Source organism: Perca fluviatilis, chromosome 11, assembly GCF_010015445.1.
Source record: "Perca fluviatilis chromosome 11, GENO_Pfluv_1.0, whole genome shotgun sequence".
Classification (NCBI taxonomy): domain Eukaryota; kingdom Metazoa; phylum Chordata; class Actinopteri; order Perciformes; family Percidae; genus Perca; species Perca fluviatilis.
In genome coordinates this window covers 11,869,666-11,894,459 of record NC_053122.1, presented here as the reverse complement: position 1 = coordinate 11,894,459, position 24,794 = coordinate 11,869,666, and the positions used below count along the sequence as shown (strand labels likewise).

The 24,794-nt window shown below is 40.4% G+C and overlaps 1 protein-coding gene and 1 long non-coding RNA gene across 12 annotated transcripts in view; both read right to left on the bottom strand.

Annotated features, from left to right (window-relative positions):
- LOC120568095 overlaps positions 1–15,747 on the bottom strand; it is a 76,165-nt gene extending 60,418 nt beyond the window's left edge. Inside the window, exon 1 of the long non-coding RNA XR_005640659.1 lies at positions 15,505–15,747. This is a non-coding gene — a long non-coding RNA (uncharacterized LOC120568095). The remainder of the gene's footprint in view (positions 1–15,504) is intronic.
- Positions 15,748–19,965: 4,218 nt separating this feature from the next.
- The window catches only part of rnf220a (ring finger protein 220a), a 152,378-nt gene continuing 147,549 nt past the window's right edge, over positions 19,966–24,794 (bottom strand). For all 11 annotated transcript variants that reach the window (XM_039815308.1, XM_039815310.1, XM_039815306.1 and 8 more), the window contains one exon: positions 19,966–20,375. In XM_039815308.1, coding sequence (XP_039671242.1) covers positions 20,321–20,375 — 55 coding nt within the window. In that variant the 3' untranslated portion in view covers positions 19,966–20,320. The remainder of the gene's footprint in view (positions 20,376–24,794) is intronic.

Below are 24,794 nucleotides of genomic sequence, written 5' to 3'. Positions count from 1 at the left end.
ATGAAGCTCATTGAGAGAACACCAAGGGTTTGCAGAGTTATCAAAAAGAGCAAAGGGGGACTACTTTGAGGAATAAAAAATACAAGACATGTTTTCAGTTATTTCACACTTTTTTGTTAAGTACATAATTCCATAGGTGTCCATTCATAGTTTTGATGCCTTCAGTGAGAATCTACAATGTAAAAAGTCATGAAAATATAGAAATACATTGAATGAGAAGGTGTGTCCAAACTTGTGGCCTGCACTGTATACAAAAGGTATTTAACCACTATTATTGTATTTACATGCATGCAGCATAAAAGCAGCTAAACTCATTTAACTGGGTAAAACCCAAATTGTCACTGATTATTGTTGACTCAGCTGGTACGGTGGATAAGTTTAAATGTGGATAAGTTTAAATGTGAAATGGGATGAAGTCATCAGATGAAACAAAAGTTTGGGCATAAAGATATGGAGTAACTGATGTCATGGGTAAGGGAAAGCTGCTCTTAGACCAAATCTAGTTGCCTCATATCAACCAACACAGGATATTAACGTGTTTGCATGGAGCAGTGAATTACTAAGTGGGGTCTATGTTGTTCTGTTGATGTGAAATGGGAATGGGAAAATCAACCAAAACATGGTTGAGAAAAATAAAACCTTTTGTTAGTCGAAATAGCATGTTAAGATAAAAAACACATCTATGCTTATGATACAACTCACTGTATGCTACCTAAGGGCATCTTTAAAGCCAGAGCAACAATGGCATATCAACCATAAAAACATGGTACCATAAAACACGAGAGCACACATCCTGATGTTTGACCTGCATTCATGTCAGTTTGATAAGATCGGCCTCATAAAAGGAGTATGAATGGGTAGTAAATCCTGACTCTTTAATTATCCATTTCATAACTGCCATGTTCAAGTTGCACAAGACTGTACAAGAGAAAAGCTGACGATGTCTAGTTTGTTGCACGCATTACAAAGACCTGTGCAGTAGGTTACTATGTGGCCGTCCGCATACGTTGCACGTTTAATGTAGCCAAAGTAGCGTAACTTACTTTGTTACCGACTCCCTCTTTCCGATTCAACACATCGCGCCAGCATCCTTTGAAGCAACACACAGCCACGCAACTGCAATTACAAATAACATGTTGACTCTGTGTTGTTGTCTTGTTGCAAGCAAAAAGTATCTTCATGGTTGGTGAGATGGTACTGGTAAAGACGTCAGAATGCTCAGATGCTTGGATTGTCCAGGCCAACATTAGGCCTGCGTGAACAAAACCCAGCCCCCTAATTTATTTGAATGAGACCTCTGCATTGACAGAGCAGGGGTGCCAAGACAGAGGGTTCCTGCCAAAGAATGCAGGGTCATTCAGCAAAGAAGTTGAACTTGGCTCAACTTATGCCACAACAGGTGTGTGTGCTGACACAGAGAGGCGACTGTTTGTTCAAACAACAATGGCAGTTCCTTAAGAGGTCAGCGTAGAGAGATGGTTTATCCAATCACCAAGTAAGGCAGGGTTGGAAATCTGTCTTAATCCCTTTTTTATTTCCTGCCTTTGAGTGCAGCCATAAGAACAGGTATAAAACACTTTCCCCCTTAGACTTGGTGAGTCATCACATAGTACGACTCCCTACTGAACCCTTTAGTTTCTCGTTTAGTTCCAGAGACTATTTGGTCATGCGTGCGTGCAATCACACAACCTCTAACTGTTCTGTTTGAATGGACAGCATAAATTGGAATGTAAGGCCCAGTTCTCACATTCATATCATACTGATGCTTCTTTTCTACCCTCAGGTCAGGAACATGCTGGAGTGGAAATAATCCCTACAATAAGACTGCCATTTCCTGATTAAGATCATTTCCACTATCCATGTCAATCCAGTTTAGCACTTCATACACAAATTTACCCACACTTCATGATGTTGATAGCACCATGTCAGTTCTACTTAGCTCGTTGACATGTCAGTTCCTCACAGGCATCGTCCTCAAAAATTGTCAACGAAAGGACGACTATGTTGAATGAACAACATGCTTGACTTAGACTGACTGCTCATTTAATCTGAACTTTGAGAAGAAGAAAGAAATGACAGTGAGGACGTCGGTGAAATGAAAGAGAAGAATATAATCATTTTTAATGCAACTTAAACATTTAAACCCCTAATTACCACAGGAACATGAATACCCTTTTCTGAAACCTCTATTATCCAACACAACAAAAGCTATTGTTTCCCACACTGCACAAGTCTTTCCTATGTGGAGAGACTATTTCTGTAAAAGACCTGGCTGGTAGTATCAAATACACAGTTAACACTGCACGTCAAACCCTCGGTCATTGGATCCAATGGATAAATCACTAAATCACACCACAATAGCTGCAGACTCGGCTCATTCACAAAGGCCACATGAAAAGGGAAGGAGAGAAAGAGGGAAGTCTGACTTCCATGGCTCAGGCCAGCCAGACAAAAGGCTCTGGAGCAGCATTGCCTCGGGACAAAATCATATGACACTGGTGCACAGGAAATCACCCAAATTGTCTATTGTCTGGGACAACATCACAATCCCTCTGCCTCTACGCAGGGGCAGAAAACTGGGGAGGGAGAGAGCTGAGGGAAGATGGATAGAAGAGGGGGAGAAAGTGGGAGAGTGAGAAGTGAAAAGAGGATGGGAGTATATATTCCGGGATCTTCATGCCATGTTTGGAAGGTACAAATAAGAAACCGTATTCTAAATCTGGAGTAGCCATCAAGAAGACACCTGTGGAGATTTCATTTTTGTTTTCATCAATGTCCCGGATACAAAATAAGGCTAAAACTACCGTGTCAACACATGGTATTTGGGTCTGTAAATGTGCAGTCTATAGCTGGATAGATAACAGTTCAATCTGCATCCCACAACTATCTAAAATGGATGGCTTGTGTATGGCTGAGGACCCAAGGAAGTGCAGTGTCGAGTGCAACTTTTGAGATCTACGTGACATATTTATTAGTAATGCGTTATGTACACACTGTGTAGGGTATTGAGAGGGGACACCCATTTACTGTTACAAAGCCCAACAGCATATTGGGTACAGCTCGCTCTCAGTTCCGCTCGCTACAGTACATTCAAGAACAGATGAAGAAAGAGAGACCAGAGATGTTCCATTGTCGTTATATCTAATTTAAAGCTTTTTTCCGAAATAATGTTTTGCTAGTTTAGCTGTTAGCAAATGTATACTAGCATTGCTAGGGGACGCAACTATGTCATGGCAGGTGTATTGCTCAGTTTTAAACAGGCACTGCACTAGTAAAAAAGCAAAGCAACAACAACAATGCAAGCAATGGAGGATCAGTTTTACTACTTTGTATTGACATAGGCTGATTCCTCCAAAAGGGAAAAGTCTACGAAGGCTTTTTATTCTTAAGGTAAACAGTCATGTTAATGCAATATCAACTCAGGGATATTTTCTACAACATTCTTATAATTTGCAAGTTCACTGACACAAACTTAGCCCTATTGTTATACTGGTTTCTATCCAGCTTTTTTTTTTAACCAAGGTGAGGTTTTAGTTTTGTGCATGACTAAATGGAGGTCTGTGCAACATACAAAGAAACTTGAATCAGTGAACATTTCCATTTTTCATGGAGCGCACAGACAAAGTGGAGGTTGACTACAGCAAAGATCTAAAGTAGATTTTTAATCTAGAGTTAATCAGAAAGTTGGGCTGTCTTTCTCTGCAATCTGAGGTCTGTAGTGTCATTTTATATAGTCTTCCTTTTGTATGCTGAGCACTCATAACCTGTACTCCACAGAGATCACCTGTCAATCAAATTTTGCTGGTCACTGTGGTTTTCGCTCAAACCGCAAGATGGGGCCTAATTTCAGCTGCAGATTAATACACATTTGGTGCACTAGTGAGTATCTATGGCAGCACAGAGGTGTATGTTGGATTAACTCTAAATTAACAACAGTGCATTTGGTCTTGGTAATTAAGGATGTCACCCAATGCAACAATAGGTTTCATTTATGAGTTTATAATAGTTTATTTTTGGACCTCTAAGGCACAGAGGAATAAACTGTATCAGGCTTTGGCTACACAGAAAATGCTTAGAATTAATTTATTTCTTAATAATAAGAAACATAACACCAGCCTTATTCTTTATTTTTTTTCACGTATCTCAGGTACTGTTGTGTCTTTTAGTCTGCTGCCAGAAAGAAACATCTGCGTCAGCTACAGTCAGAGCTGCGAGATAAGCTTAGTGTTCTCCTTATTGTACTCATAGTATTAGCAGAATGCTTTTCAAACTCTTAGTTTACAGTCAGCTAAAAATGCCGTACTACTTCTCACCTGGAAAACCATTTCCTTTGGCTAAACCCAGTTTGAATACATGAATTATAACCATTCAATTAGGATCACCAGAACTGTATAAACACAGAAATCCAGGGGGGGGCATGGTGTTCCTTGGTGTTGTGAGAACAGTGCAAACATTCAAATGAAGGCAAGAGTGTGGAACAAGTTTGATCAACACAATACAAGGTGATCTGTAACTTTTCAAAATCAGCCTACAACTCCCCTCCCCCCTCTGTTCAGGGATGTATTTGAACAGGTGAGTATAGTCAGCCAAAGAACGATGTGCAGGTAGGTAGTCAGTCAGCCTGTCAGGTAGAGCCTCAGGCCACACTGGCTCTCATCTATTCAGCTACACAACACATATAGACAGCTCTCCTCTGGCCTTCTCATTCATCCCTCATTCAGCCCCCCCCCGCCCCTCGTCTCTGGGAACAACATGTCCTCACCCCCCCCATTTTTTCAAATTTGGTGATGTAAAATGTGACAAAACATTTTCTCTCTAAACCAACAATAAAAAAAAAAAGTTTAATAAAAATACGTTGAAACTGTTTTAGAGACTCAACTTCATGATCATTTTTGAGGATGTAGTTTGCGGTGCTGTTGAATTGAATACCAACAGGTGTTTATTATTTTGTCAAGCCATTTATATCAAGGGTAGGCTAAATAACACGTGATGCAAAAAAAAAACAATAATTTTACTTACATGCGATTGAGATTTTTTTTTCTTTTCTTTTGTTAGGGTGAGATGTTTCTGCAGGATTCCTCTAACCCATTTTAATTAAATTATTTAAATTTGACCATACGGCCTTAGCAATAAACAGTGTTCTTTAATGTCGCCACCAGGCATCAATACACAACCCTAACTACCAAAGCTGACACAACTAATTTTTTCCCAAAACTGACCGACAATGGAGGAAAGGATCCAAAGAAAAGATGTCCAAATAGCCATAACATTTTTTATTTTTTAGAGAAAATCAACTCACAGCTGTTAACATTCCAAAAAGGATATTTTGATGCAAAGAGATAGCCCTTCAGTACCTATCAGTTAGTTTGAGTTCAATCTACATCACAGTGAGCAAACAGCAGTCAACCTGCGAACACAAACACTTGATTGTGCACACACCAAATCACTTAAAAACGTTTGCCTGTGTGTCTGTGACCTAAAAAAGCCTAATGGGTCATTATGCAAAACACCTAAAAAAACAAAGCCTCATTAGGAAAGAACTCAACTAACTTCAACTTGAATTGAAATGAAATTTTCAACCTCAGAAACAGGGATCTGGGATCACTTCTGTTTGGGAAGCATGGGCCAGCTGAGGTGCTGAATTCCACCAGCTCCACCAGTTGGTGGCTGTTTATATTTTTTTAGCATTTATCTTTAAAAGATTCTCCACTGCTTGTGCAAACTTCAAAATGTCTTATTTTAAAGTACTTCTAATAACCCACCATTAAGGCTACTATGATGCCCCTAAAACAAGCAATGGGCCTCTGTGTGTCAGGGGTGTGTGCATGTGCTAAAACAGCAGGACTATAATCCCTGTCTGTGCTAAGCCTCTACTAACCAAGCATTGTTGCACTGTTTGCTTGAGTATGAACATAAAGTTGGTCCCTTTGCTTGTAGAAATCTTAACAGCAATAACAGCCACACTGGACTCTTCCCCTTTGACAAACTGACGTTTTAATTATGGGATTATGACACAGATTAGAGGATGTCACTTATAAGTGTTATCATCTGATTACTAAAAGGACAATATACAATGAGGTAGGAAGGGGCTCTATAGGAGCCTGTGTAAACGTCTGTCTACCTTCAAACAGGAGCTGTCAAATTAATAATAATGCTTTATTTACCAACTGAACCCTAAAGGATATCCTGGACCATCCTCCTTAAAAAGGATGTAGGCCTATATCAGGTCACAGATCTGATGTGCATACACACCAGATGACTCCTGCTGATTGCATAGTTTGTCCTTATTATAGACATGTGTGGAAAGGTGTCATTTCATAAATAGCTTGTAAAATTGTGCAAGAATATTCAGTTTCTAATTTCATTTATCATATTTTTTTATCATATTTTCCATACCTTCCATTCCATTTTTTGGACACGGTCTTGACCCAATCTCGAAACTGCTCGGACTAGTCCCATATTTGACTTGAGTGCTCTTGACAATAGCCCAGGTCTGTTTTTATGAAGAATGAATGAATGAATGAATGAATGGACACAACTTTGCACAATATGCACTAAAAACAAGAATCTGTAAGAGACATTTTGTTTTGTACCAATGTCTTGCTGCCATTTAACAGAAGAGCCTTCAATTACAGTACACACGCTTCAATCAGGATTGGATTTATCTTAATCTTATATGTTTGGGAAATACTGCTTCCATCTTTCAGCTGCTGCAACTACCGTTCGAACCCTTCCTTCGTTGTGGGCCGTTTTGTGTGTGTGTGTGTGTGTGTGTGTGTGTGTGTGTGTGTGTGTGCGTGTGTGTGTGTGTGTGTGTGTGTGTGTGTGTTGTCTATCACCTTTTGTTGATTTTTACTTAAGCTCTTTGGGGATTGCAGAAAGCACCATGCAAACAAAACCTATCATTTGCTTACAGTCAGGCTTTGGAAAGATTAGTTGCACCTGCAAACAGGTGTTACCTAACGCTGAAATAATTTCAGTCAACATTAAAATGATAATTGTTTACATTGCATGAGTTTACATTACGTGAGAGATTAAAATACTGTTCAGATGTTCATGTTTTGATGAGCTAAACTGACTTTAAAAAATGATTTATATTAAAATATATTACGAAAGGCTGGTTAATTAAAGACCTCCTGTCAACTCTGGTTCATTGTGTAACAAATGAACCACAGTACAGCATGGAATCCAACTGACCAACATAATGCAATGTGTTCTTATCTGACGCCCCACCTGATATGTCAACAGTTTTGTCTTCTGTTCACACCACATGGTTAGCATTAACATGTGGCTACTAGCTCAGGATCAACCAGTGAACACAGGTCAAGTCTTGCTTGTCTCGTTTTACACAGGAGCAGGATGTGAGTTTTGCTTTGCATACGCCACATCAAACAAGTGTGCTTTGAGCGACTGTGTATCCAGTAACCATGTCGATGATGACAGACAAAGGGCATCATCGGCAGCGGTGTCATTCTACACCTGTGCATGTGAAGAGTTGAAATGTGTTTAAGCAGGTCGGCCTGTTTCCTCTGTACGCTTGTCTGTTTAAAAATAAATGTAAAGTTGCAATGTACTGTATTCACTATTCTGATAGCAATCACTCAACATGTTGGATGTAATCAACTTTGTATGCATATTCATGATCCAAAGCGATTTCCTGTAGTAACACCGTCTGTCCTAACCATAGACTGTATAAAATATGGATGTAGTGTCCGTGGCATAATCCATAGGTTTCCAAAGAGCCAAAATAAAGTTGAAAGCGCACGGCTAACAGCGGCTCTGGACATCGTCATCTTGGCAGTGCCTGACATCGGCTAATCCAAAAATAGGCAAAGAGGTGGAGCGTGGATGGCGCTGAGGCGGGCTGAATGAAGCCTACACTCTATGCTAGTCTCTTGTGAAGGCAGCCACCTGTCACTCAAAGCGGAATTCCCTTAATTATGCATAACTTGAAGCCTGAATATAATTTAAATGGGTGAGTTATAAAAAAAAAAAAAAATGAAACCCTCCTAACAATTTTTTATGAAGTGGGTACTTAGCTAAGACCAAAACCATAAACATGTTCAATTTTGCTGTAAAGTTGGGCTTTTTTCCTTTAAAGATTTTTCTTTGGCCATGTATTGACAGGACAGCTGAAGACATGAAAGGGGAGAGAGGGGGGGATGACATGCAGCAAAGGGCTGCAGGTCGGAGTCGAACCCAGGCCTGCTTTGTTGAGGAGTAAACCTCTATACATGGGCGCCCGCTCTACCAACTGAGCTATCTGGGCACCCGAAGTTGGGCATTTTAACATTTGGGTCTATGGGGATCAACTCCCTTTTGGAGCCAGCCTGAAGTGGCCATTCAAAGAACATCACTTTTTGGCACTTCCACACTGGCTTCATTTTTTCAGCACCAGAGGTTGTCGCTTGGTCCTAACTAAGGTTATTGTCATACGACGCTTAGTGAAAGTTCAACCAACACAACTTCATGCTGACTCTGACTGAGGGCGTTCAACACGTTTCACTTCAACCAATCAGATTTTGCCATGACCCCTTTGAGCCAATCATCTTGTTGCTGTAAAAAATTAAAAACTGCTTCTCTCTCTCTCTGCAACTGTCAGCCATCATTACAGTGTAAGAGAACAAGCTGTCGAATGGTTCCATCCAATTATTCCATTAGAATAATCCCCAAAGACTTCTCACATATCGCTCTTCCTATTGTGCACACTATTTCAAATAAATACATTTGTTGATGCCTAACTCTTTAAGCCTTTCTTTCAATTAAAAATTCTACTGGAAAGAGAGCAACTTATGCAGGTAGAATATCACAGGTTTTTGGGGGGTTTGGGGACACAACACACACATACCGGTACTCACGTTCCACACACCCCAGTTACTCCTTTTCACCATTATCTGATGTTGTCATCTCCCCCTTTCAATATATGGGGATCTTGTGGCAAGACCCCCCTCTTTCCCCAACACACACACACACACACACACACAGCCAGTGTTCTCCCCTGGGGGGCATGCCAAGATGAAAGGAGGAGTGGTGAAGGGGACTAAAGGAGCAGATGAAACAGATGAGATGACCTCGCTCTTCATCTTTTCTCTCAGCTCGCTCGGTCCTTTTCACATATTGGATACTAGTTTTCCAACTTTTAAGCTTTAGAGTATATTTATATTCATGTCACGGCTTTGTTTTTTTTTGGTATGTTCTGTACACTTTCCCATTGTAACGTAGCTTCAAATTCTTGTTGTCTTTTTATTCCTATTGTTTTTTTTGTTAGTAAATATGGTCAGTGGAGTCAATCTTTTGCTTATGTTTCATATATAGCCTGACATTTGTAAACTGGCATTTTGTTTTTTATCTGTTTAGGGTGTACTTTACCCTCATGCTACACCTGTTACAAAGTTGCATCAAATTAGCAAACGGCCATATCCCTGATCTTGATTTGTCCTTTTGGTTTTGATTTGTCTTGCCATCCTGTTCAAGATAACGTAATAGAAACTAGTATGTCTTTCATTAAGTTAAATGTAAAAGAGCCTCTATAAAAAGGTCTTCCACGCTGGGAGGGTGTTTGCTGTTGAACACTGCCGCCCTGTGGAACATTAGTGTCACTGCAGGAGGACAGGTTGGATCTACATAGGTGTACACAATAGACTATTAACAGTCTATGGTGTAAACACACTGCGATGCTGTATGGTATTACTGAGATACAATTAAGTAGGGGCGGCCTCTAGCTCACCCAGTAAGAGCGTTCGCCCCACCTAGGCTGAGTCCTGCAGCGGCGCAGGTTTGAGTCCGACCTGCTGCCCTAAGTAAATAAAACAATCTCTAAAAATGATATGGACCAAGTTACAGAAATATTCACACATTCATTAACACGCGTTGCTGTAAAGACCTATCACTGCTTGTAAATTGATATTAGGTGTAAAATGTCAGACTGCAGTGGGGGATGAAGTATTCAGATTCTGCACTTTAAGGAAATGTAGCAATATTACACTTTAAAAATACTCTGTTACAAATAAAAGTCTTCTATTTAAACTGTTTCAAGTAAAGGTAGTTTAGTACAAATACCTAAATTTACTTTAAGCTGTAAAAGTATAATATTTCCTTCTGAAATGCAGTTAAGTATAAAGCAGCACGAAATCTAAATACAAGTAAGAAGTTCGCGCAGTACCTGATTATTTGTACCACTGGTTTAAAAAGCTGTGGATGTCTTATTTATTGCAATTAACCGCTGACTAAAGCATTTTCCCACATTTCAACTTTGCTTGGGATGAGGTTATTAACTTCAAAAGCTGTACATGTCTTAAATGGGACCTCACACCCATTCTATTTGGTGGTGGTAAACCGTATTTCACAGGACATTTTTGTTTCACTCCATTGCAATTCCATCATCCACATTTTCCATACTTTTGCAATGTGATAGAATGTTATAAAGGACTCTAAAGCCATGGGAACTCAGCTTGTGGTTCTGGGTGGAGCTAGCTGATAAGCTAAATGGCCTTAATGACTCTGAACCAGCCTTGAGGGGCTTCTTCTGTCAACTGGTTCAATTTCCTGCCTCTTTCTCCAGGCGCCTCTTGGACGGATTTCCTGGTACCTCTGGCACCTAACCTGGTCTCACACTCACACACACGGACACACACAGTCTTCCCTATTATCTGCCCAGAGTAAGTCAGTGATTGAATCAATATGCAGTTTGTGTCAAACTGTGTGTGCGTGTACTTGTGAGTTTGTATTTATGGGTCTATGCGTGTCCACTGTGTATGCATCATATGTATGGGTGTACATGGGAGGTGTAGGAAGGAAAACGGGGCAGGGAGAGTACTATCATATTGATCGGCCTCTGTGTGTGTGTGTGTGTGTGTGTGTGTGTGTGTGTGTGTGTGTGTGTGTGTGTGTGTATGTGTGTGTGTGTGTGTGTGTGTGTGTGTGACCACACCATTTTGTGTACATCCACAGTATAGGACACCCAACTGTCTGACCTCCAAAAGACATTTCCATGGACATGGGATTAACAGCTACACACACAAACACACACACACTGTTGGTCTTCTTTCACACATCACCAGACTGTACCACTGTACTGTTCTATACTTTGTAAAAGAAAAAGCTTTGGAGGAATAATCTTGACCCTTGCATGTTTAAACTGTTAAATGTTCTATTCACATTACAGCAGTGTGACTCATATCATTGACAAAATGTTGCTTAATATACTTATTTAAAGCCCCAATGAGTAGAACTATAAGCGATTACAGCATATTTTGAAATATTCAAAAGGACATACATTTTTTGTTAGTAGAAAAATGTCCTGTTGAAAATCGACTGGTCTATTTTATAATACCACTGGGGGTCGCTAGCGGGCTAGATGCTGAATGTTTCAAATATCTCACATACAGCTGTGTGGTAGGATGACCAATTATGGAGTCTATTAATACCCGCTACTGCTGGGAGGCAAAACATGGAATTTTAAGAATAGGATGATTTTATATAAGTTTGTGTTAATTTATCACATTACTTTTGTAAATAGGGAGAACAGGGTTTTTCCTGCATAGAGGAATTTTTGGCGGCCCACCAAATTTTAATTTAGCCAGCCCCAAAGGAAAATCCCCAGCACCAAAATGACAAGAATTGAGAATAAAAATAGTGATTAAATTCCTCTCTAAATGTGTTTAAGAGAAATTTACCAAACAACAGTTGAACAAGCAGAACATAAACTTGAATATGAGAGCTTATCTAAGTTTTATCTCCAGAGTCGAGCTGTACCGGACTCTCCCGGTGATTTATTTAAGTATTTATATTATTTTTTTTAAACCAGTCTTCTTAATTGGGGTTTTATTTACTCAAGCATAATATACATTTTTGTTTATCAAATTGTCACAAATAATAGGAAAATGCATATTTCTTTCAAATGGGAAAAAAAAAAAAACTTTTTTTTTTTTTGTGGGGCGCGCCCCCTTTTTTTGTCCCGCCTCCCCCCCAAACCCCCTTTTTCACCCAAAAACCCCGGAGAAGAGCCATTATAAAAAAAAAAAAAAAAAAAAGAGTAACAACTCGTACACTGTTCATCTGTAAACCCTAGGGGTGGGAAAAATAGTCAATTTTTAGATGCATCACGATTCTCTCTAGAACGATTCGATGCTCGATTCTGATAAGTTAATAATAATAATAATAATTTTTTTTTAAATGTGTTGATTTTTATTTCATATTTTATTTGATTTATTTGATTTGATATTTTATTTATTGTCTCCAGACAAGTACAAATTAGAAAACTGAGTGACTGAAAGAAGATGGGATAATGGACAACAACTTAGAGTTTAGACAAGAGTGCAGAAATAAAACACAAAAATGGCCAAAAGAAAAAAAATAAAATTACATTTTGTATATACACATGATAATAGAATAATACATAAAATAATTAGGCAAAACACATATAAGCTGTTCATATCGGAGCACACCGATTTTCGATCTCTGCCATCATTTTGATCTAGTAGCACTGTAGTTCCCACTATCAGACACGATAAGCCACGGCTGAATCTCCAATTTCTAGTCATCTAGATGGCCGCTGCTTAGCGCTGGGCGATATGGAGAAAATCACGATATTTTTGACCAAATACCTCAATATCGATACCGCCATGATATTGTAGTGTTGACTATTGGTGCTTTCATAAAATATTTACACAATGAGATTTTTGATAAATAATCATCAGTAATGTGGATATAATGACTAAGTGGGTAAAGGCAAATAATTAAAACAGCTACAACAGTCTGGTAAGTTCAGAAAATGATATCACTTTACTGTAATGCACCCTTTAAAACCAGGAAAAGACAACACTTGTGCCATATTACGATATCCAAAATCTACGACGAGATCTAGTCTCATATCACGACATCGATATAATAACTATAAAATGGGTCTGGAGTGGGACTTTAAAGCAACACCAAAGCACTTTTCCTCTTCAGTCCCCCTACAGGTTGGAAGCGGAATTGTCCATTGTAGTTTCTTATGTCTCATTCGAACTACAGATCCACAAACTACCGATCTGGCAAACTTCCATAGCGCGGTTATAGCCGATAGAGGGCCGCAAAGTGAATGCAGAAGTGCCGTTCACCCGGTTACGAGTTGATGAACCACTAAAACAATTTGGGAAACATTATTTTAAAAAGGTACAAAAGAATCTTTGGTGTTGCTTTAAGTTGTAATGCCAGTGTCCGATGGGATACGTTTCTCTTCTTTTTGGTGTTACTCCTGTTCTAGTGTGATCTAATAAAGTAGCTTATGACATGGTGAAAGATGAACCAGTGAAAGCTCAGACTAAAAGTGGGACTGGGGATGAGGACGGGTGGAGGAATATTTTAGTTTTTTGTTTAATCTGCCCAATTTATTAAATGTAACGTCATGGTTCCTGGTTTGTGTGTAAGTGTGAGTCTGCTATGTGCGTGCATGAGAGAGAAGGAGAGAACAGGCTCGTTTGAGATGAGCCAGATCTGCGCAGAATCGATCACCGGCGATCGGCGCCCAATGCATGCCGGTTAGATTTGTGTCCGACTTGATCCCGACTTGCTCCGACGTCATGCACACGTGGGCAACGATAATCTCACGAGACCAAGGCGGCCGCAGTTCTGAGACGCAGGTAGCGCAGTTGCTTTTCACCAACTGCAAGAGCCAGGCGGACGCAGGCGGACCCAGAGCATGCTGGGAAACGCCGGCCTCTCAGCTGATTGGTTCAGAATCGACTCAACATGATGACGTTTTATATACACTTTTTATTGATTTGGAATCTGAGGGATTTTAACTGTGATTTGTCTGATTTAAAGGCTTATTCTGTACAGAACACATGTTGTGTGGCTGATAGTTATGTTTAGAAGTCAGAGAGACTAAATCTGTTCAGATTACAGATCATCTACAGTCTGTTGTTAATTAAAATCAGCAACAGATCGCATGTATAGAATTTTGACAGCTACTCTGTCATAATAAAAACAACTGGAGACTGTGTATGAGCTGATATAGGGGTCTGATAAGATTTTATTAATTTGGAATTGGACCACAGTGTTTCTGTCACTTCCTGTTCAGCCTGAAGGCTGCTGGAATCATTGACATATATAAAATGGACCAATAGATCCCGTTGCTCTGGACGGAGCCCAGTGAAGGATATTAGAAGCACTTTTCCGGTGATCTCTTGCTTTACTGCGCAGCCTCCAACTGACAGAGACAACGTAAATGTGACGTGAGCAACGTGTCTGAAAGTTGTAAGTCTTCTGGTAGCTGTGCCAAGAGAAATCTCAATCATTCCCAATCTTACAGAGACTGAGAGTGTAGGTATATGTAAGGAGATAACATAGGCACAAGCTAATTATTGATCACTAACATGCTAGTTAACATTAGTAATTAAACAAACAGCTCATGTAAGTCGAAACTGCCTGCGAGCTTCTCCTGTACTATACGGTAATCCCTCTACTGTGCGACAGTAAGTCACTTGGTTATGACACAATCGTTAGCCTATTTTTATAAAAACGTCTGCTACGGAGCTATAACATGAGGTACAAGGTAATGGAGCCTTTCATACAATGTCGTGTTTCTTTAGAAATAAACAATGGACAAATAGAGTCTTTAAACGCTTCAGATGTAAAATTATTCGCTGTCAAAGTGGCGCCAAAATGTATGCTAGTCACTGGAATGCTAACGGGAGGTGATCTCTTTGTAGCGTCAAAATGGCGCCATAGGAGGTTCAAGTTCTGAAGCGAAGCTTACCCCCTTGGCTGGAATCAGCTGGAAAACTGTCCGACTGCCGCCTGCTCTCGTCTACTTTACAGGCGAGGCGCAGTTCATCTCGAACGAGCCTAACGTATTTTCCTTAAGACTTTTACTTACGAAATAAACATGCTTAAGTATTGTAGATCTTGTTGTATTATTTTTCACATGCAGTTACACATTTGCCGGTTAAAAACAAGAAAGTGTCTGGTAAAAAGTCGAGTGGCTGGTAGATTTTGGAATCCACCAGCCATGGAGGCAGGTGAACAAAAAAAGTTCATTTCCAACCCTGCAGCCACTTCTACCAATAACATCACTAGCTAACATGCTAGCCAACAACAACCAGCTAACATGTTAAGCCAATTAGCATGCTACCTGAGCCTCGAAACAAACCAAACAATCTTTCTTATCTACACATAACACCAATGGACCTTTTTCACAGCAGACATTTTGACTTGTCATAGTAGGAAAAGCACAGCTGAAACTGATAACCTTAACGATGGCTCAGTTCCATCAAGTGTCCCAGTAAGCTATTTCAGTGAGTCAGCATGCACAATACCAGGGCCTCTCCTAATGCAGCCATCATTAATGCTTTTGAATACACCTGTGCTTTTCCTACTAAAACATGTCAACACGTCTGCCGTTAAAAAGGTCTATATCTAGCTAACAATATGCTAGCTAACAACATGTTAACAAAAAATGCATTTAGAAAGGCCTATCGCTGTCTAAAATAACTTACTTATTAAACAATACATAACACTCACAGAATACATAAAGATGGATGACGCCTCTCCACTTCCTCCTGCTGTACAATAGTGAAGCCAAAATATCCCGGTACGTGCGCTGCCATCTTGTATTTTTGGAGCCAGTCTCGTTAATATCATAGACAGTATATAAAGGTAAATATCCATGGACAGTCTGAGCAGTTGTGATCGGGCGGTTAGCCAGAGAGAAATCTTTCTCTATCACTCTGGCCCGACCAATTGAGAGTCAATCACAGCTGTCAATCATTTTCTTCTTCTTCTTCTTCTTACAATTTCCCATAGTCTAGATGCCTTTATTGCTGCCTCTCACAGGGGCCAGGCAAAAACATATTCCCATTTAGCATCATATTTCCGTCTTGATGAATTCTAGGACAGTTTGTATAGTCCCAGGTTGGTTCTCTGTATAAGATTTAACACAGCTGTCAATCTTGAAGTTTCACTCCGTTTTTATAGCATCAAATAACTAATAAAACCCAAACTTATCAGAAAAATGAACACTTGAACAAACATCAGTGCAATAACAACTAGCCTACCTTAAATGACAGAAACATAAAAAACAAAAAATGTATTTGACATGTACTTAGATTTTGTTTTTGTTTGGCCCATGTCCTATCTCCTAACGTGGAGGGGGTGGGATTTATGCCCTATAGCCTACTCAAATACAGCCAATGGCTATAGGCCTACTGCAAGCAGCCATGATCAAGTCCACAGTCTGTGTATCAACCCCTGACAGAATTGTACACACACTCAACACTACTCTAGAATATTCTATAAACTTTATCTCCTGCTGACAAAATATTGTCAGTACATTCACTACAACTTTATTAGCATCTGACAGCACTTACATGAGCGCTTACTGGGCAGGGCTGGATCTAATAAGGCTTGGGCACAGATCTAAGCGTGGGGAGAGAGATCATATTGTTGTAATTCCTGCTAAGTAATGTTACTGGCGGCTGCTAAATGAGCTCTGATGTTTGGCAGGCCTGGTTTCTATAACACTGTTTAACAAGAGTATGCAGGCACACACACACACATACACATACACACCTCATCCCCAAGCATGCTGACACCATCTGGCGATCTGCTGATAGCTGCCTGATAGCAGTAATGGGATTATGTGGAGTTTTATGGAGAGAGAGCAGTGGCTGTGTGTTAAAGCCCTCCTAGATGGCAATGCTGTCTTCTGGATCTGCTTCACAACCAGAGAAATGAGACTTCAAACCACCACCACCAATAATGTATTGACCCTACATCAGCTAACAGTAGTACTTAGTAGGCCTACTTATTCTAGTTATTACTCCTAGATGCCACAGTGGGATACAATGAAAAATGTAGTGATGTCAGGTTTTGTTTAGTGTCTTTCCTTGCACCTGTTCTAAGCCAAATGCTCTTATAATATGAATATTATAAAATAATAGCCCTGATGATGTCATCAGTTTAGGCTTGGAGACTACACATATCTTTACATTCACACACTATAGGTTTGGGGTGGTTGGGGTGGATTTAGTCGCACTGGCAGGAATGTGATCATCTGAGACATTGTGGTTTTGGGATCAGTGTAACCACTGTTGTGTTTCGAGCAAGACTCACCTCCTGCTGTGGTTTACCTCCCTTGCAATAAAACTTTTAGAATCTGACAACACTTGTCTAAATGACTCACTCTGAAAATGATCTAACACATATACATGTGGTTATTTCACCTGATGGAAAACAGGCGTTAGCATGGCAGCATCTTCTACAAGCTTGCGTCTCAGCCAGCCAGCCAGCCAGCCTGAGCAGTGGGGGGAACATATATCTCCAAAGACTTTCTACTTGGATTGATGCAAATGTGAAAACACTTCTTTTTTTTGTCACATTAATATGAAAAGAATGCTGCATTGTGTAATATACGCACTGCACTATTATGTGGTAAGAGGTTTAGCATGGTCGGATTAACCACCCACTACTACACTATGTGCAATGTGTATGCATGCTGTCACCAATTTCCAATTAAGTACACTGCACATACAGTTGCAGACCACACGGCAGTTTCATTATACAGTATGAAAAGAGAACTACCAGTACTCTTGTGCTAGAATCATAGCTAGCCTCAGCTTTACTCTGTCCGTTAGTTTGTGGTATTTTGATTAAACACCACTTTATTTGAGAATGTGCACTTTGAGTCACACCAGCTGGTTTTATTTTTATTTACTGCAAATATGACTTTTTTCTTAACATAGTACAATTTTATTCCCCAAAATGTGGCACTAATACTCTGTTGTACTGACACAATCCTTTTGTGCAATTGGTCAGACCTTTGGGACAGGTTCAAATCACAATGTCAATGCAACATTGTAGCATCACATCCTGATGCGTTATTATGGATCCATTAGAAGTTCTTTGATCCCACTTAACTTCTAGGCAAGTCCCGCCCTACGAAGCAGCTCCATTGGTTGGGGTCAGGCATTGACCTCGAGTGGGTAAGGTTAGGATAGCCGATTGGTCAGGGGATAGGACCTGAAGAAATTGGGTTACGTAACCTTGCGTAAGCATGGACGCCTGGCCAATAGTGTGTGACTTTTGAAGGGCGGGTCTTGCCTAGAAGTTGCGTGTGTGTTCCATAATAACGCCATACTGATGTCATATCCTGTATTTAACCTACCAGGATGCATAACTACACGATGAGCTAAAACCAAAGGGAATAGAGCTATAAGATAATAAAGCTAAGTAAAATAGTTCATCAGTAGAGACAAACTCATGCTTTTCTTGCCCCAGAATGATTCGGGACCCTATAAATTTATCTCTGAAAACAAAAAGGTGCACTGTGGGCCGTGTACATTACTTCAGGGGATGGAATTCAAACACAAAAGATGTGCAAGACGCCACACAAAGTCTATTAAAAATGCACATAAACAGAATAAGCGTCTTTTGCATTAAGGCCATCTTCCTTAGCTTTATTTCAGTTAAAACAGGAGCATTTCTCTTCTCTATGTCTTATTTTACAGCCCAGTTTGGGTGAACAAGACCAATCGTGGTATTTGAGAAGTTTTATTTTTTCATTTTTTTCAGCATTTCTTACAACAATACAGACGTCACAGAATACATAGTTTTACAAACACAAAGCACACCACCACCTTGGTTGCTGCTGCTGCCGTAAAGGGAAGGGGGAAATGCTGCGGGTTTTGGAAGTTGCCAGTTCAGCCTTGGCCATTCCTCTTTTCCAGACACTTCCCTCATCCGTTATAGCTAGAAAGAACCTGCCCTTCGGGGTTGCCATTTTGGAACCTTTTTGCAGCATAGCAGTATGAGAACAATGGAAAAAAGCTTTCTTTTGAGACATGTAGGGGTAAAAACAAAACGTTTCTTGACTATGATCTGAACATGATGTTACTCCAACTGAGAGGAAGCAGAAATGGAGGTTAAAAGAAGAGGCTCAGTTGGACATTGTTGCAACTAAAGAGCAGTCCCATTGTTCTGCTTGTTCGCAGTAAATCTTGGGCAATCGGAATCTTCTCCATTCCATAAAACTAACAAAAGATCTTTCCTTGCTTCACGTTCTACAGTTTTTCAGGGTACTCTGCAGAAAAATTACACCACCTAAATCTTGACCATCTAGTCTCGAGTAGTTTATTATTACTTAAATGTTTTATTCCTGTACAGTGAAATAACGGATCTTCAAATGATCTTTTTTTTTAAAAAATACAGAAGGCTTCTTTTATTCCAGCCATTTTTTTTCCCCAAACATCATTCCCAGACCCTTCCAACTTACAACAGGACTTTGATATTATATACTTCTGTGTGTCTGCTGATAGTAACGTGTGTGCATGTGTGTGTACATATGTGTGTGTGTGTGTGTATGAACTCTATGTCATTTACACCCAACATTGTAAACATACATAGAACTATATTACATGTGCTTGCACTGCATCTTGGAGGGGGAGAAATTTTGGTTTACTTCACTAAAACACCACAAAAAAGAGGGGACAGAGATAGAAGGGCTCGTGAGGAGAAGAAGAAGAGGTGGAGGAGGAGTGTCAAACTCCTTTTCAAGGTTGTGAGGTTATTCTCAGTTTGGTTGAAAGCTCAGTTTTAGTGGACAGGCCCTTTTTTTAATTCTCTTAAGCAACAGGGGCATGACGATATGATTTTTCTCTCTGGGATAGGTAACAACAAAGAAAAAGAAGCTTTCTGTCCAGTCTTCAGGTTAGAGCCTGTTGTCCAGCACCATTGAAATGTCAAAGAAGAGCTGGAGAAAAAAAAGAAAAAAAAAAGAAGTCTTTTATATTCTGTATAATGAAATTCCTTTCAGGTCCAGCTCCAGCAGCATGAAGCTACCAGGTCTCGGCGGGGTTTAGCTGGGCGTTGGGGGTTCTCCACTGATTAAAAGTCCTTCAGTGGATGATACCACATGTTACATGTACAGAGAGTCGTGACAGGAAACAAGCCCGTTGAGCAGTGGAATTGCAGGTCTTTTCAATTACATTTTTTGTGTGTGTGTGTGTGTGTGTGTGTGTGTGTGTGTGTGTGTGTGTGTGTGTGTGTGTGTGTGTGTGTGTGTGTGGGTAGCCACGCAGTCAGCCATGGAGTCAGTGAGTTCTGCTCAGTCATTCCATTTCATCCAGTTTTAACCTCCTGAAAGAGCCAGTGGAGTCTCAAAGACAGCCGTCTTGTCTCTGTACGCTCTTGGAGGGTTTGGAGCTGGCGACTCAGGCCACGAGAGAGGGAAAAACAAATGAGGATCGACGGGGAGGGCGATGAAATCCAAGATGAGAGGAGGAATGGATCGGAAGGACGAACGCGCGGGAGGATGGGTGTGCTCTTTACAAGTAGACGCGCCTCAGATCTCCGGGTGAGGTGATGGTGTTGCACTGCGGGCACAGCTTCTTGTTCCCCTGTGGTAGATGGAGAGACAATAGTTAGCTTCGTTGCTTAGACAATGGGTTCAGCTCAGTACAAGGTGACATCTGGGTCACTCACGAATGCACTCAATCAGGATTATAGTGCTGCAACCACTCTCTTCATTTATCAAACTTTCCAGCTTCTCAAATGTGGGGATCAGTCCCTGTCATCTGAGCTGATGATGGCATACGAGACTGAAGGTTAAAGGTACCCTGTGGAGTTTTTAACCACTGGTAGGAGAGGGTCTCAGTTTTATATGCACCATGCATCTTTGGAACCAACTCTTCCACATAAGAGCCGAAAGCAGCATTCGTTTTGGTCGGACAAAACAAGCAATTTGAAGATGTTACCATGAGTTCTCAGACTGTGATGGGTATTTCTCTCTGTTCTTTCACATTTTATAGACTACAAACAAGTGGAAAATTTAGCACTGAGAAAAATAATCATTAGTGCTGTTGTAGAAGACACGTTGAACCAAGATCCTTCACTATTTTATGCAATACAACTGATCTGTATAAGGGCAGCATGTTTATAAAACTGTGTCTTTTGACAGTTTACCAGTGCTTGACAAACCAGCCAAAATGTGTCATATATATATTACTACTACTACTTCCTCAATGTGAATGTAAGCCCGCCTGTTAGCAGCAGAGCAACATCTCACAGTCCTCCCGTCAGCCCTCTTTGAGGGCACACTTTGCTTTGATAGTGTGCCATCTGCAGTAAAGCAGCAGGTGATAATATGCAACACATTCTGACTGGGTGGTCTCCACCACTGTCCTCCACCTCTCCGCCTCCTCCCCGCTGCCTCTTTCTACCAGTCAGCTTGTTCCTTTTCTTGTGCTGGGTGGTTAACTGCTGGCTGCAGGCACATTCCTGCAGTTTTTACTGTGCTGCTTCTGCATTGGTTACAGATGTATAAATAAATATAACTGTCACAACAGATTATGTAAATAAATGAAGTAGAGCGGTACATCTGGTATTAACTAGGAGAGGAAGCTGCAGCAATTGCTTCTTTTTATGTTATGAATAGGGTTGGGTACCGAGACCCGGTGCTAACAACCGGTATCTACCGGACCTAACAGCAACGCAGATTTCGGTGCCTCGTTTCGGTGCCACTTAAATGCCTACGCTGCCCTCTGATGCTCCGAAACGGACGAGGCAACAGAAGCATCGCAGCATGTGACGCTAGTTAACAGAAGCTGGCAGCAGGTAACGTTAGCCTACCGTAAACTAGCAGCTGGATTAAACACAGTTAAACTGTGTAAAGTGTGACTGTATTTCACTGTAGAGGATTCCAACAGCGGGACGTACAACAGTCTGCACCTTAAGACCCAAACTAGCTTCACTACATGGCCACTGCCTGACCACAACACAGACAGGACAATGGTGCGTTTACTTTAAACTGGTAAGCCTCGTTGTGCATTCAAAGTTATTGTAAAATACCCATTTCCCATCTAGTGATTGTTTTTGTCGTTACTGGTGAAATAAGTTGTTATAAGTTTATTGTTATTACATTTTTAATAAATCATTTAAATTTGACCATATGGCCTTATTATATATTATATTATGAACAAGCCATTCTTTAATGTCGCCGACTATCGTTATGTGCTCCTTTGTCTTTTCTTTTTTTAAAGTATCGGTTCAGGCACCATTTATGCATCAGCACTGTTTTTAAATGTTTTTTTCAGCACCGGTAAATCCAACCGATAGCCAACCCTAGTTATGAATCCTTACAGTCCTGGGCTACAAAACTGACCATCACACATGCCAAAGGTATCTCTTTGGTATGTGGACACTTTCATCAGTCCACTGTATAATACTGTGTGTAAGAAGGTGTGTAAAACATAAGAGTGTGTGAGTTTAGTCCCCCCCCCCCCCGAGAAATACTGTGTGTGAGACATCTAACACAGGTACAACAGAATGCAGAGAGCTCATAACTCGAGCACCTAAACCTTCCGAATCCTTTCTGGTCAGTTACAAATGTACAGGTTCACCTGACCCCAAAGATTGATAGGCTTCTTTTCCTGTAAGCCACTGAATAAAGTCTTTGGAGTGGGTGCACAGACTTAGGTAGTCTGAAGGACGAACACATACACACTCGAGAGGACGGAGGTGGTGCAAGAGTCTGACAGATCTCACACATTCCTGCTAAGAGGATTTGTGGCTCCAGAGTACTAAAAACAGTCTCTTCATGTCACAAGAGAGAAGAAAGAACAAGTGTGGAGGTGAAGAAAGAGAGAAGAAGAGAGGCAATATGGAGAATGTGTAGAAAAGTCTAGGATGGTTTAAAAGGGACGCACACAGGTTTGTACAGTAGCACTAGCACTGGGTTTCAGATTTTTTGATACTGGTGTTGATCGAGTCCTCTTGTTTTTTCTGCATGCCTGTCAAAGCTGTGTACTGTTGTTTAGTGCGGGTGCTAAGTGTGTGTGTGCCCGTCACGCTGCGCTCCAGCTGCCTTGCTCATTAAAGTGGTAAGGGGCTGGGCTGACGTTAACTAGATTCCCAGGCATTTACTTTGATCAGCTTGGCCCTCCCCGTTTATATAGCTGTCTCCAGGCTATGAGTTTAATGCCCCCGTACATTAGACCTGTGATGGCCGCACGCGCGCACGCACACACACACACACACACACACACACACACACACACACACACACACACACACACACACACACGGCAGATGGAAACAATGGGCCTCATTCAAGAATGATTTCTTATGGTCTCCCTTAAAACATCTAATGACAGAAAATTTGAAAACTCCACAAACAATTTATAAAACATGCACAGGTGGTTTTGTTCAAATTGTTCATCAAGTTCTTCAGGAATCAGTATTGATCTTATATTGGATGTATGTTCCAGACAATCGTTAGCACATCTTAAGGCCCAATTAAACCTGAATATAAGCAGCAATCCTCAGGGCCATGTTCCGTCTTATTTTACAAAAAGAAAAATCAGCCATCAGGTACGTGGCTTTCAAATGACACCTGCAACTTGCTGGAAAGAATGTTGATCAAATGCCAATTTGGCCAAAATGCTAAAATCAAATGTGATTTTAAGCATTGTACTATCAAATATAGTTCACTTGCCTGGGGACTGGAGATGAAAATGAGCTTTTAGCCACATCTTTATATAATGCACCAGATTTCAAGTATTGGAATTTATATTTATTACACGTGGTCCCTGTCAAATAAACTTGTAAATAAATGCAAATATCAATCCAAACACTGGGCAATTTTGGTACTACACTGGCCCTGAGACAAGACTAAAAATCTATAGCCACACAAGTGGCCGGCATAACAGTAAAAAATGGAGGATCCTTGATTCCTTACCACTAGTGGGGCAAGTTGTAACCTCTGTCAGTCTCAGCTCTACACTGTCAGCCTTCCATCAGTCTAAGCTAGAAAGTACTTAGATGTGCTTGGAGCTTAATGGTACCATGTGGAGTTTTCCTAGTAAACCAACATTAGTTATGTTTACATTCAAGTCATTTATCCTTTTATTTATTTATTTGCTTGGTTAGTGTATGTTTTGTGAAATAGGGGCAGATTATACAAGATTAATCTTCTTTCTACTCCTTTTCATTAAGGACTTGAAATTGTGTGTTAGCATTCGGTTGTTTGTTTGAAGGATGAAATAAATGTGTATAAATATAATCTTAGGGCCATGAATGTCATGTTCAAAAACTCACGGCAATCCCTCCAATGGTAGTCAAGAATTTATTTGGGCCACAGTGGCTTGAAAGACCTGCATCGCCATTTCTAGATCCACAGGATGCAGATCTCATGCGGTTAGTATACAAAAATACTGGAATTGTTTCTTTTGCGGTTGTCAGTTGTGTTGCAGCAGTTGCACACAATTGTTATTTTCTGCCTCTCTCTCTGTGTGTTTATTCCTGTACTTATGCTAAGAGTGTATTTAAAATTGCAAGTATAATATTAACGGGGACTAAAAGTGGGGAACTGCATGTTAGTAATTGTTGACGTGTGTTACAGCTGGCAACTGATGGTGTTTAATAGATGTGAGAAGGAAGAGGATTGGGAGAGAAAAGGTAATAGACAAGGATATACAGAAGACAGTGAGGTGAGAGAGAAAAAAAGACTACAATGAAAGACGTGGAGAAAAGAGGAGATAACAGCAAAGAAATCAAAGATTTGACTGTTTTTCCTTCTAGCAGCTGAAACACTGCACTCCATTTACCACATTAGCACCAGCTAATTACACATTACTGAATATATTAGACTAACTAATAACCAACAAAACCACTGCCTGTGTGTCTGTGTGCACACGTGTGTGTGAAGACCCAAGGCACTATGTAGAACTCATTGGAGGTTGGAGTTGACAATTTTATTCCAACATTTTAACAAGCCTTTTGGGGGCCATTCCATCTAAGCTTTTCCCTTACTGAGAACT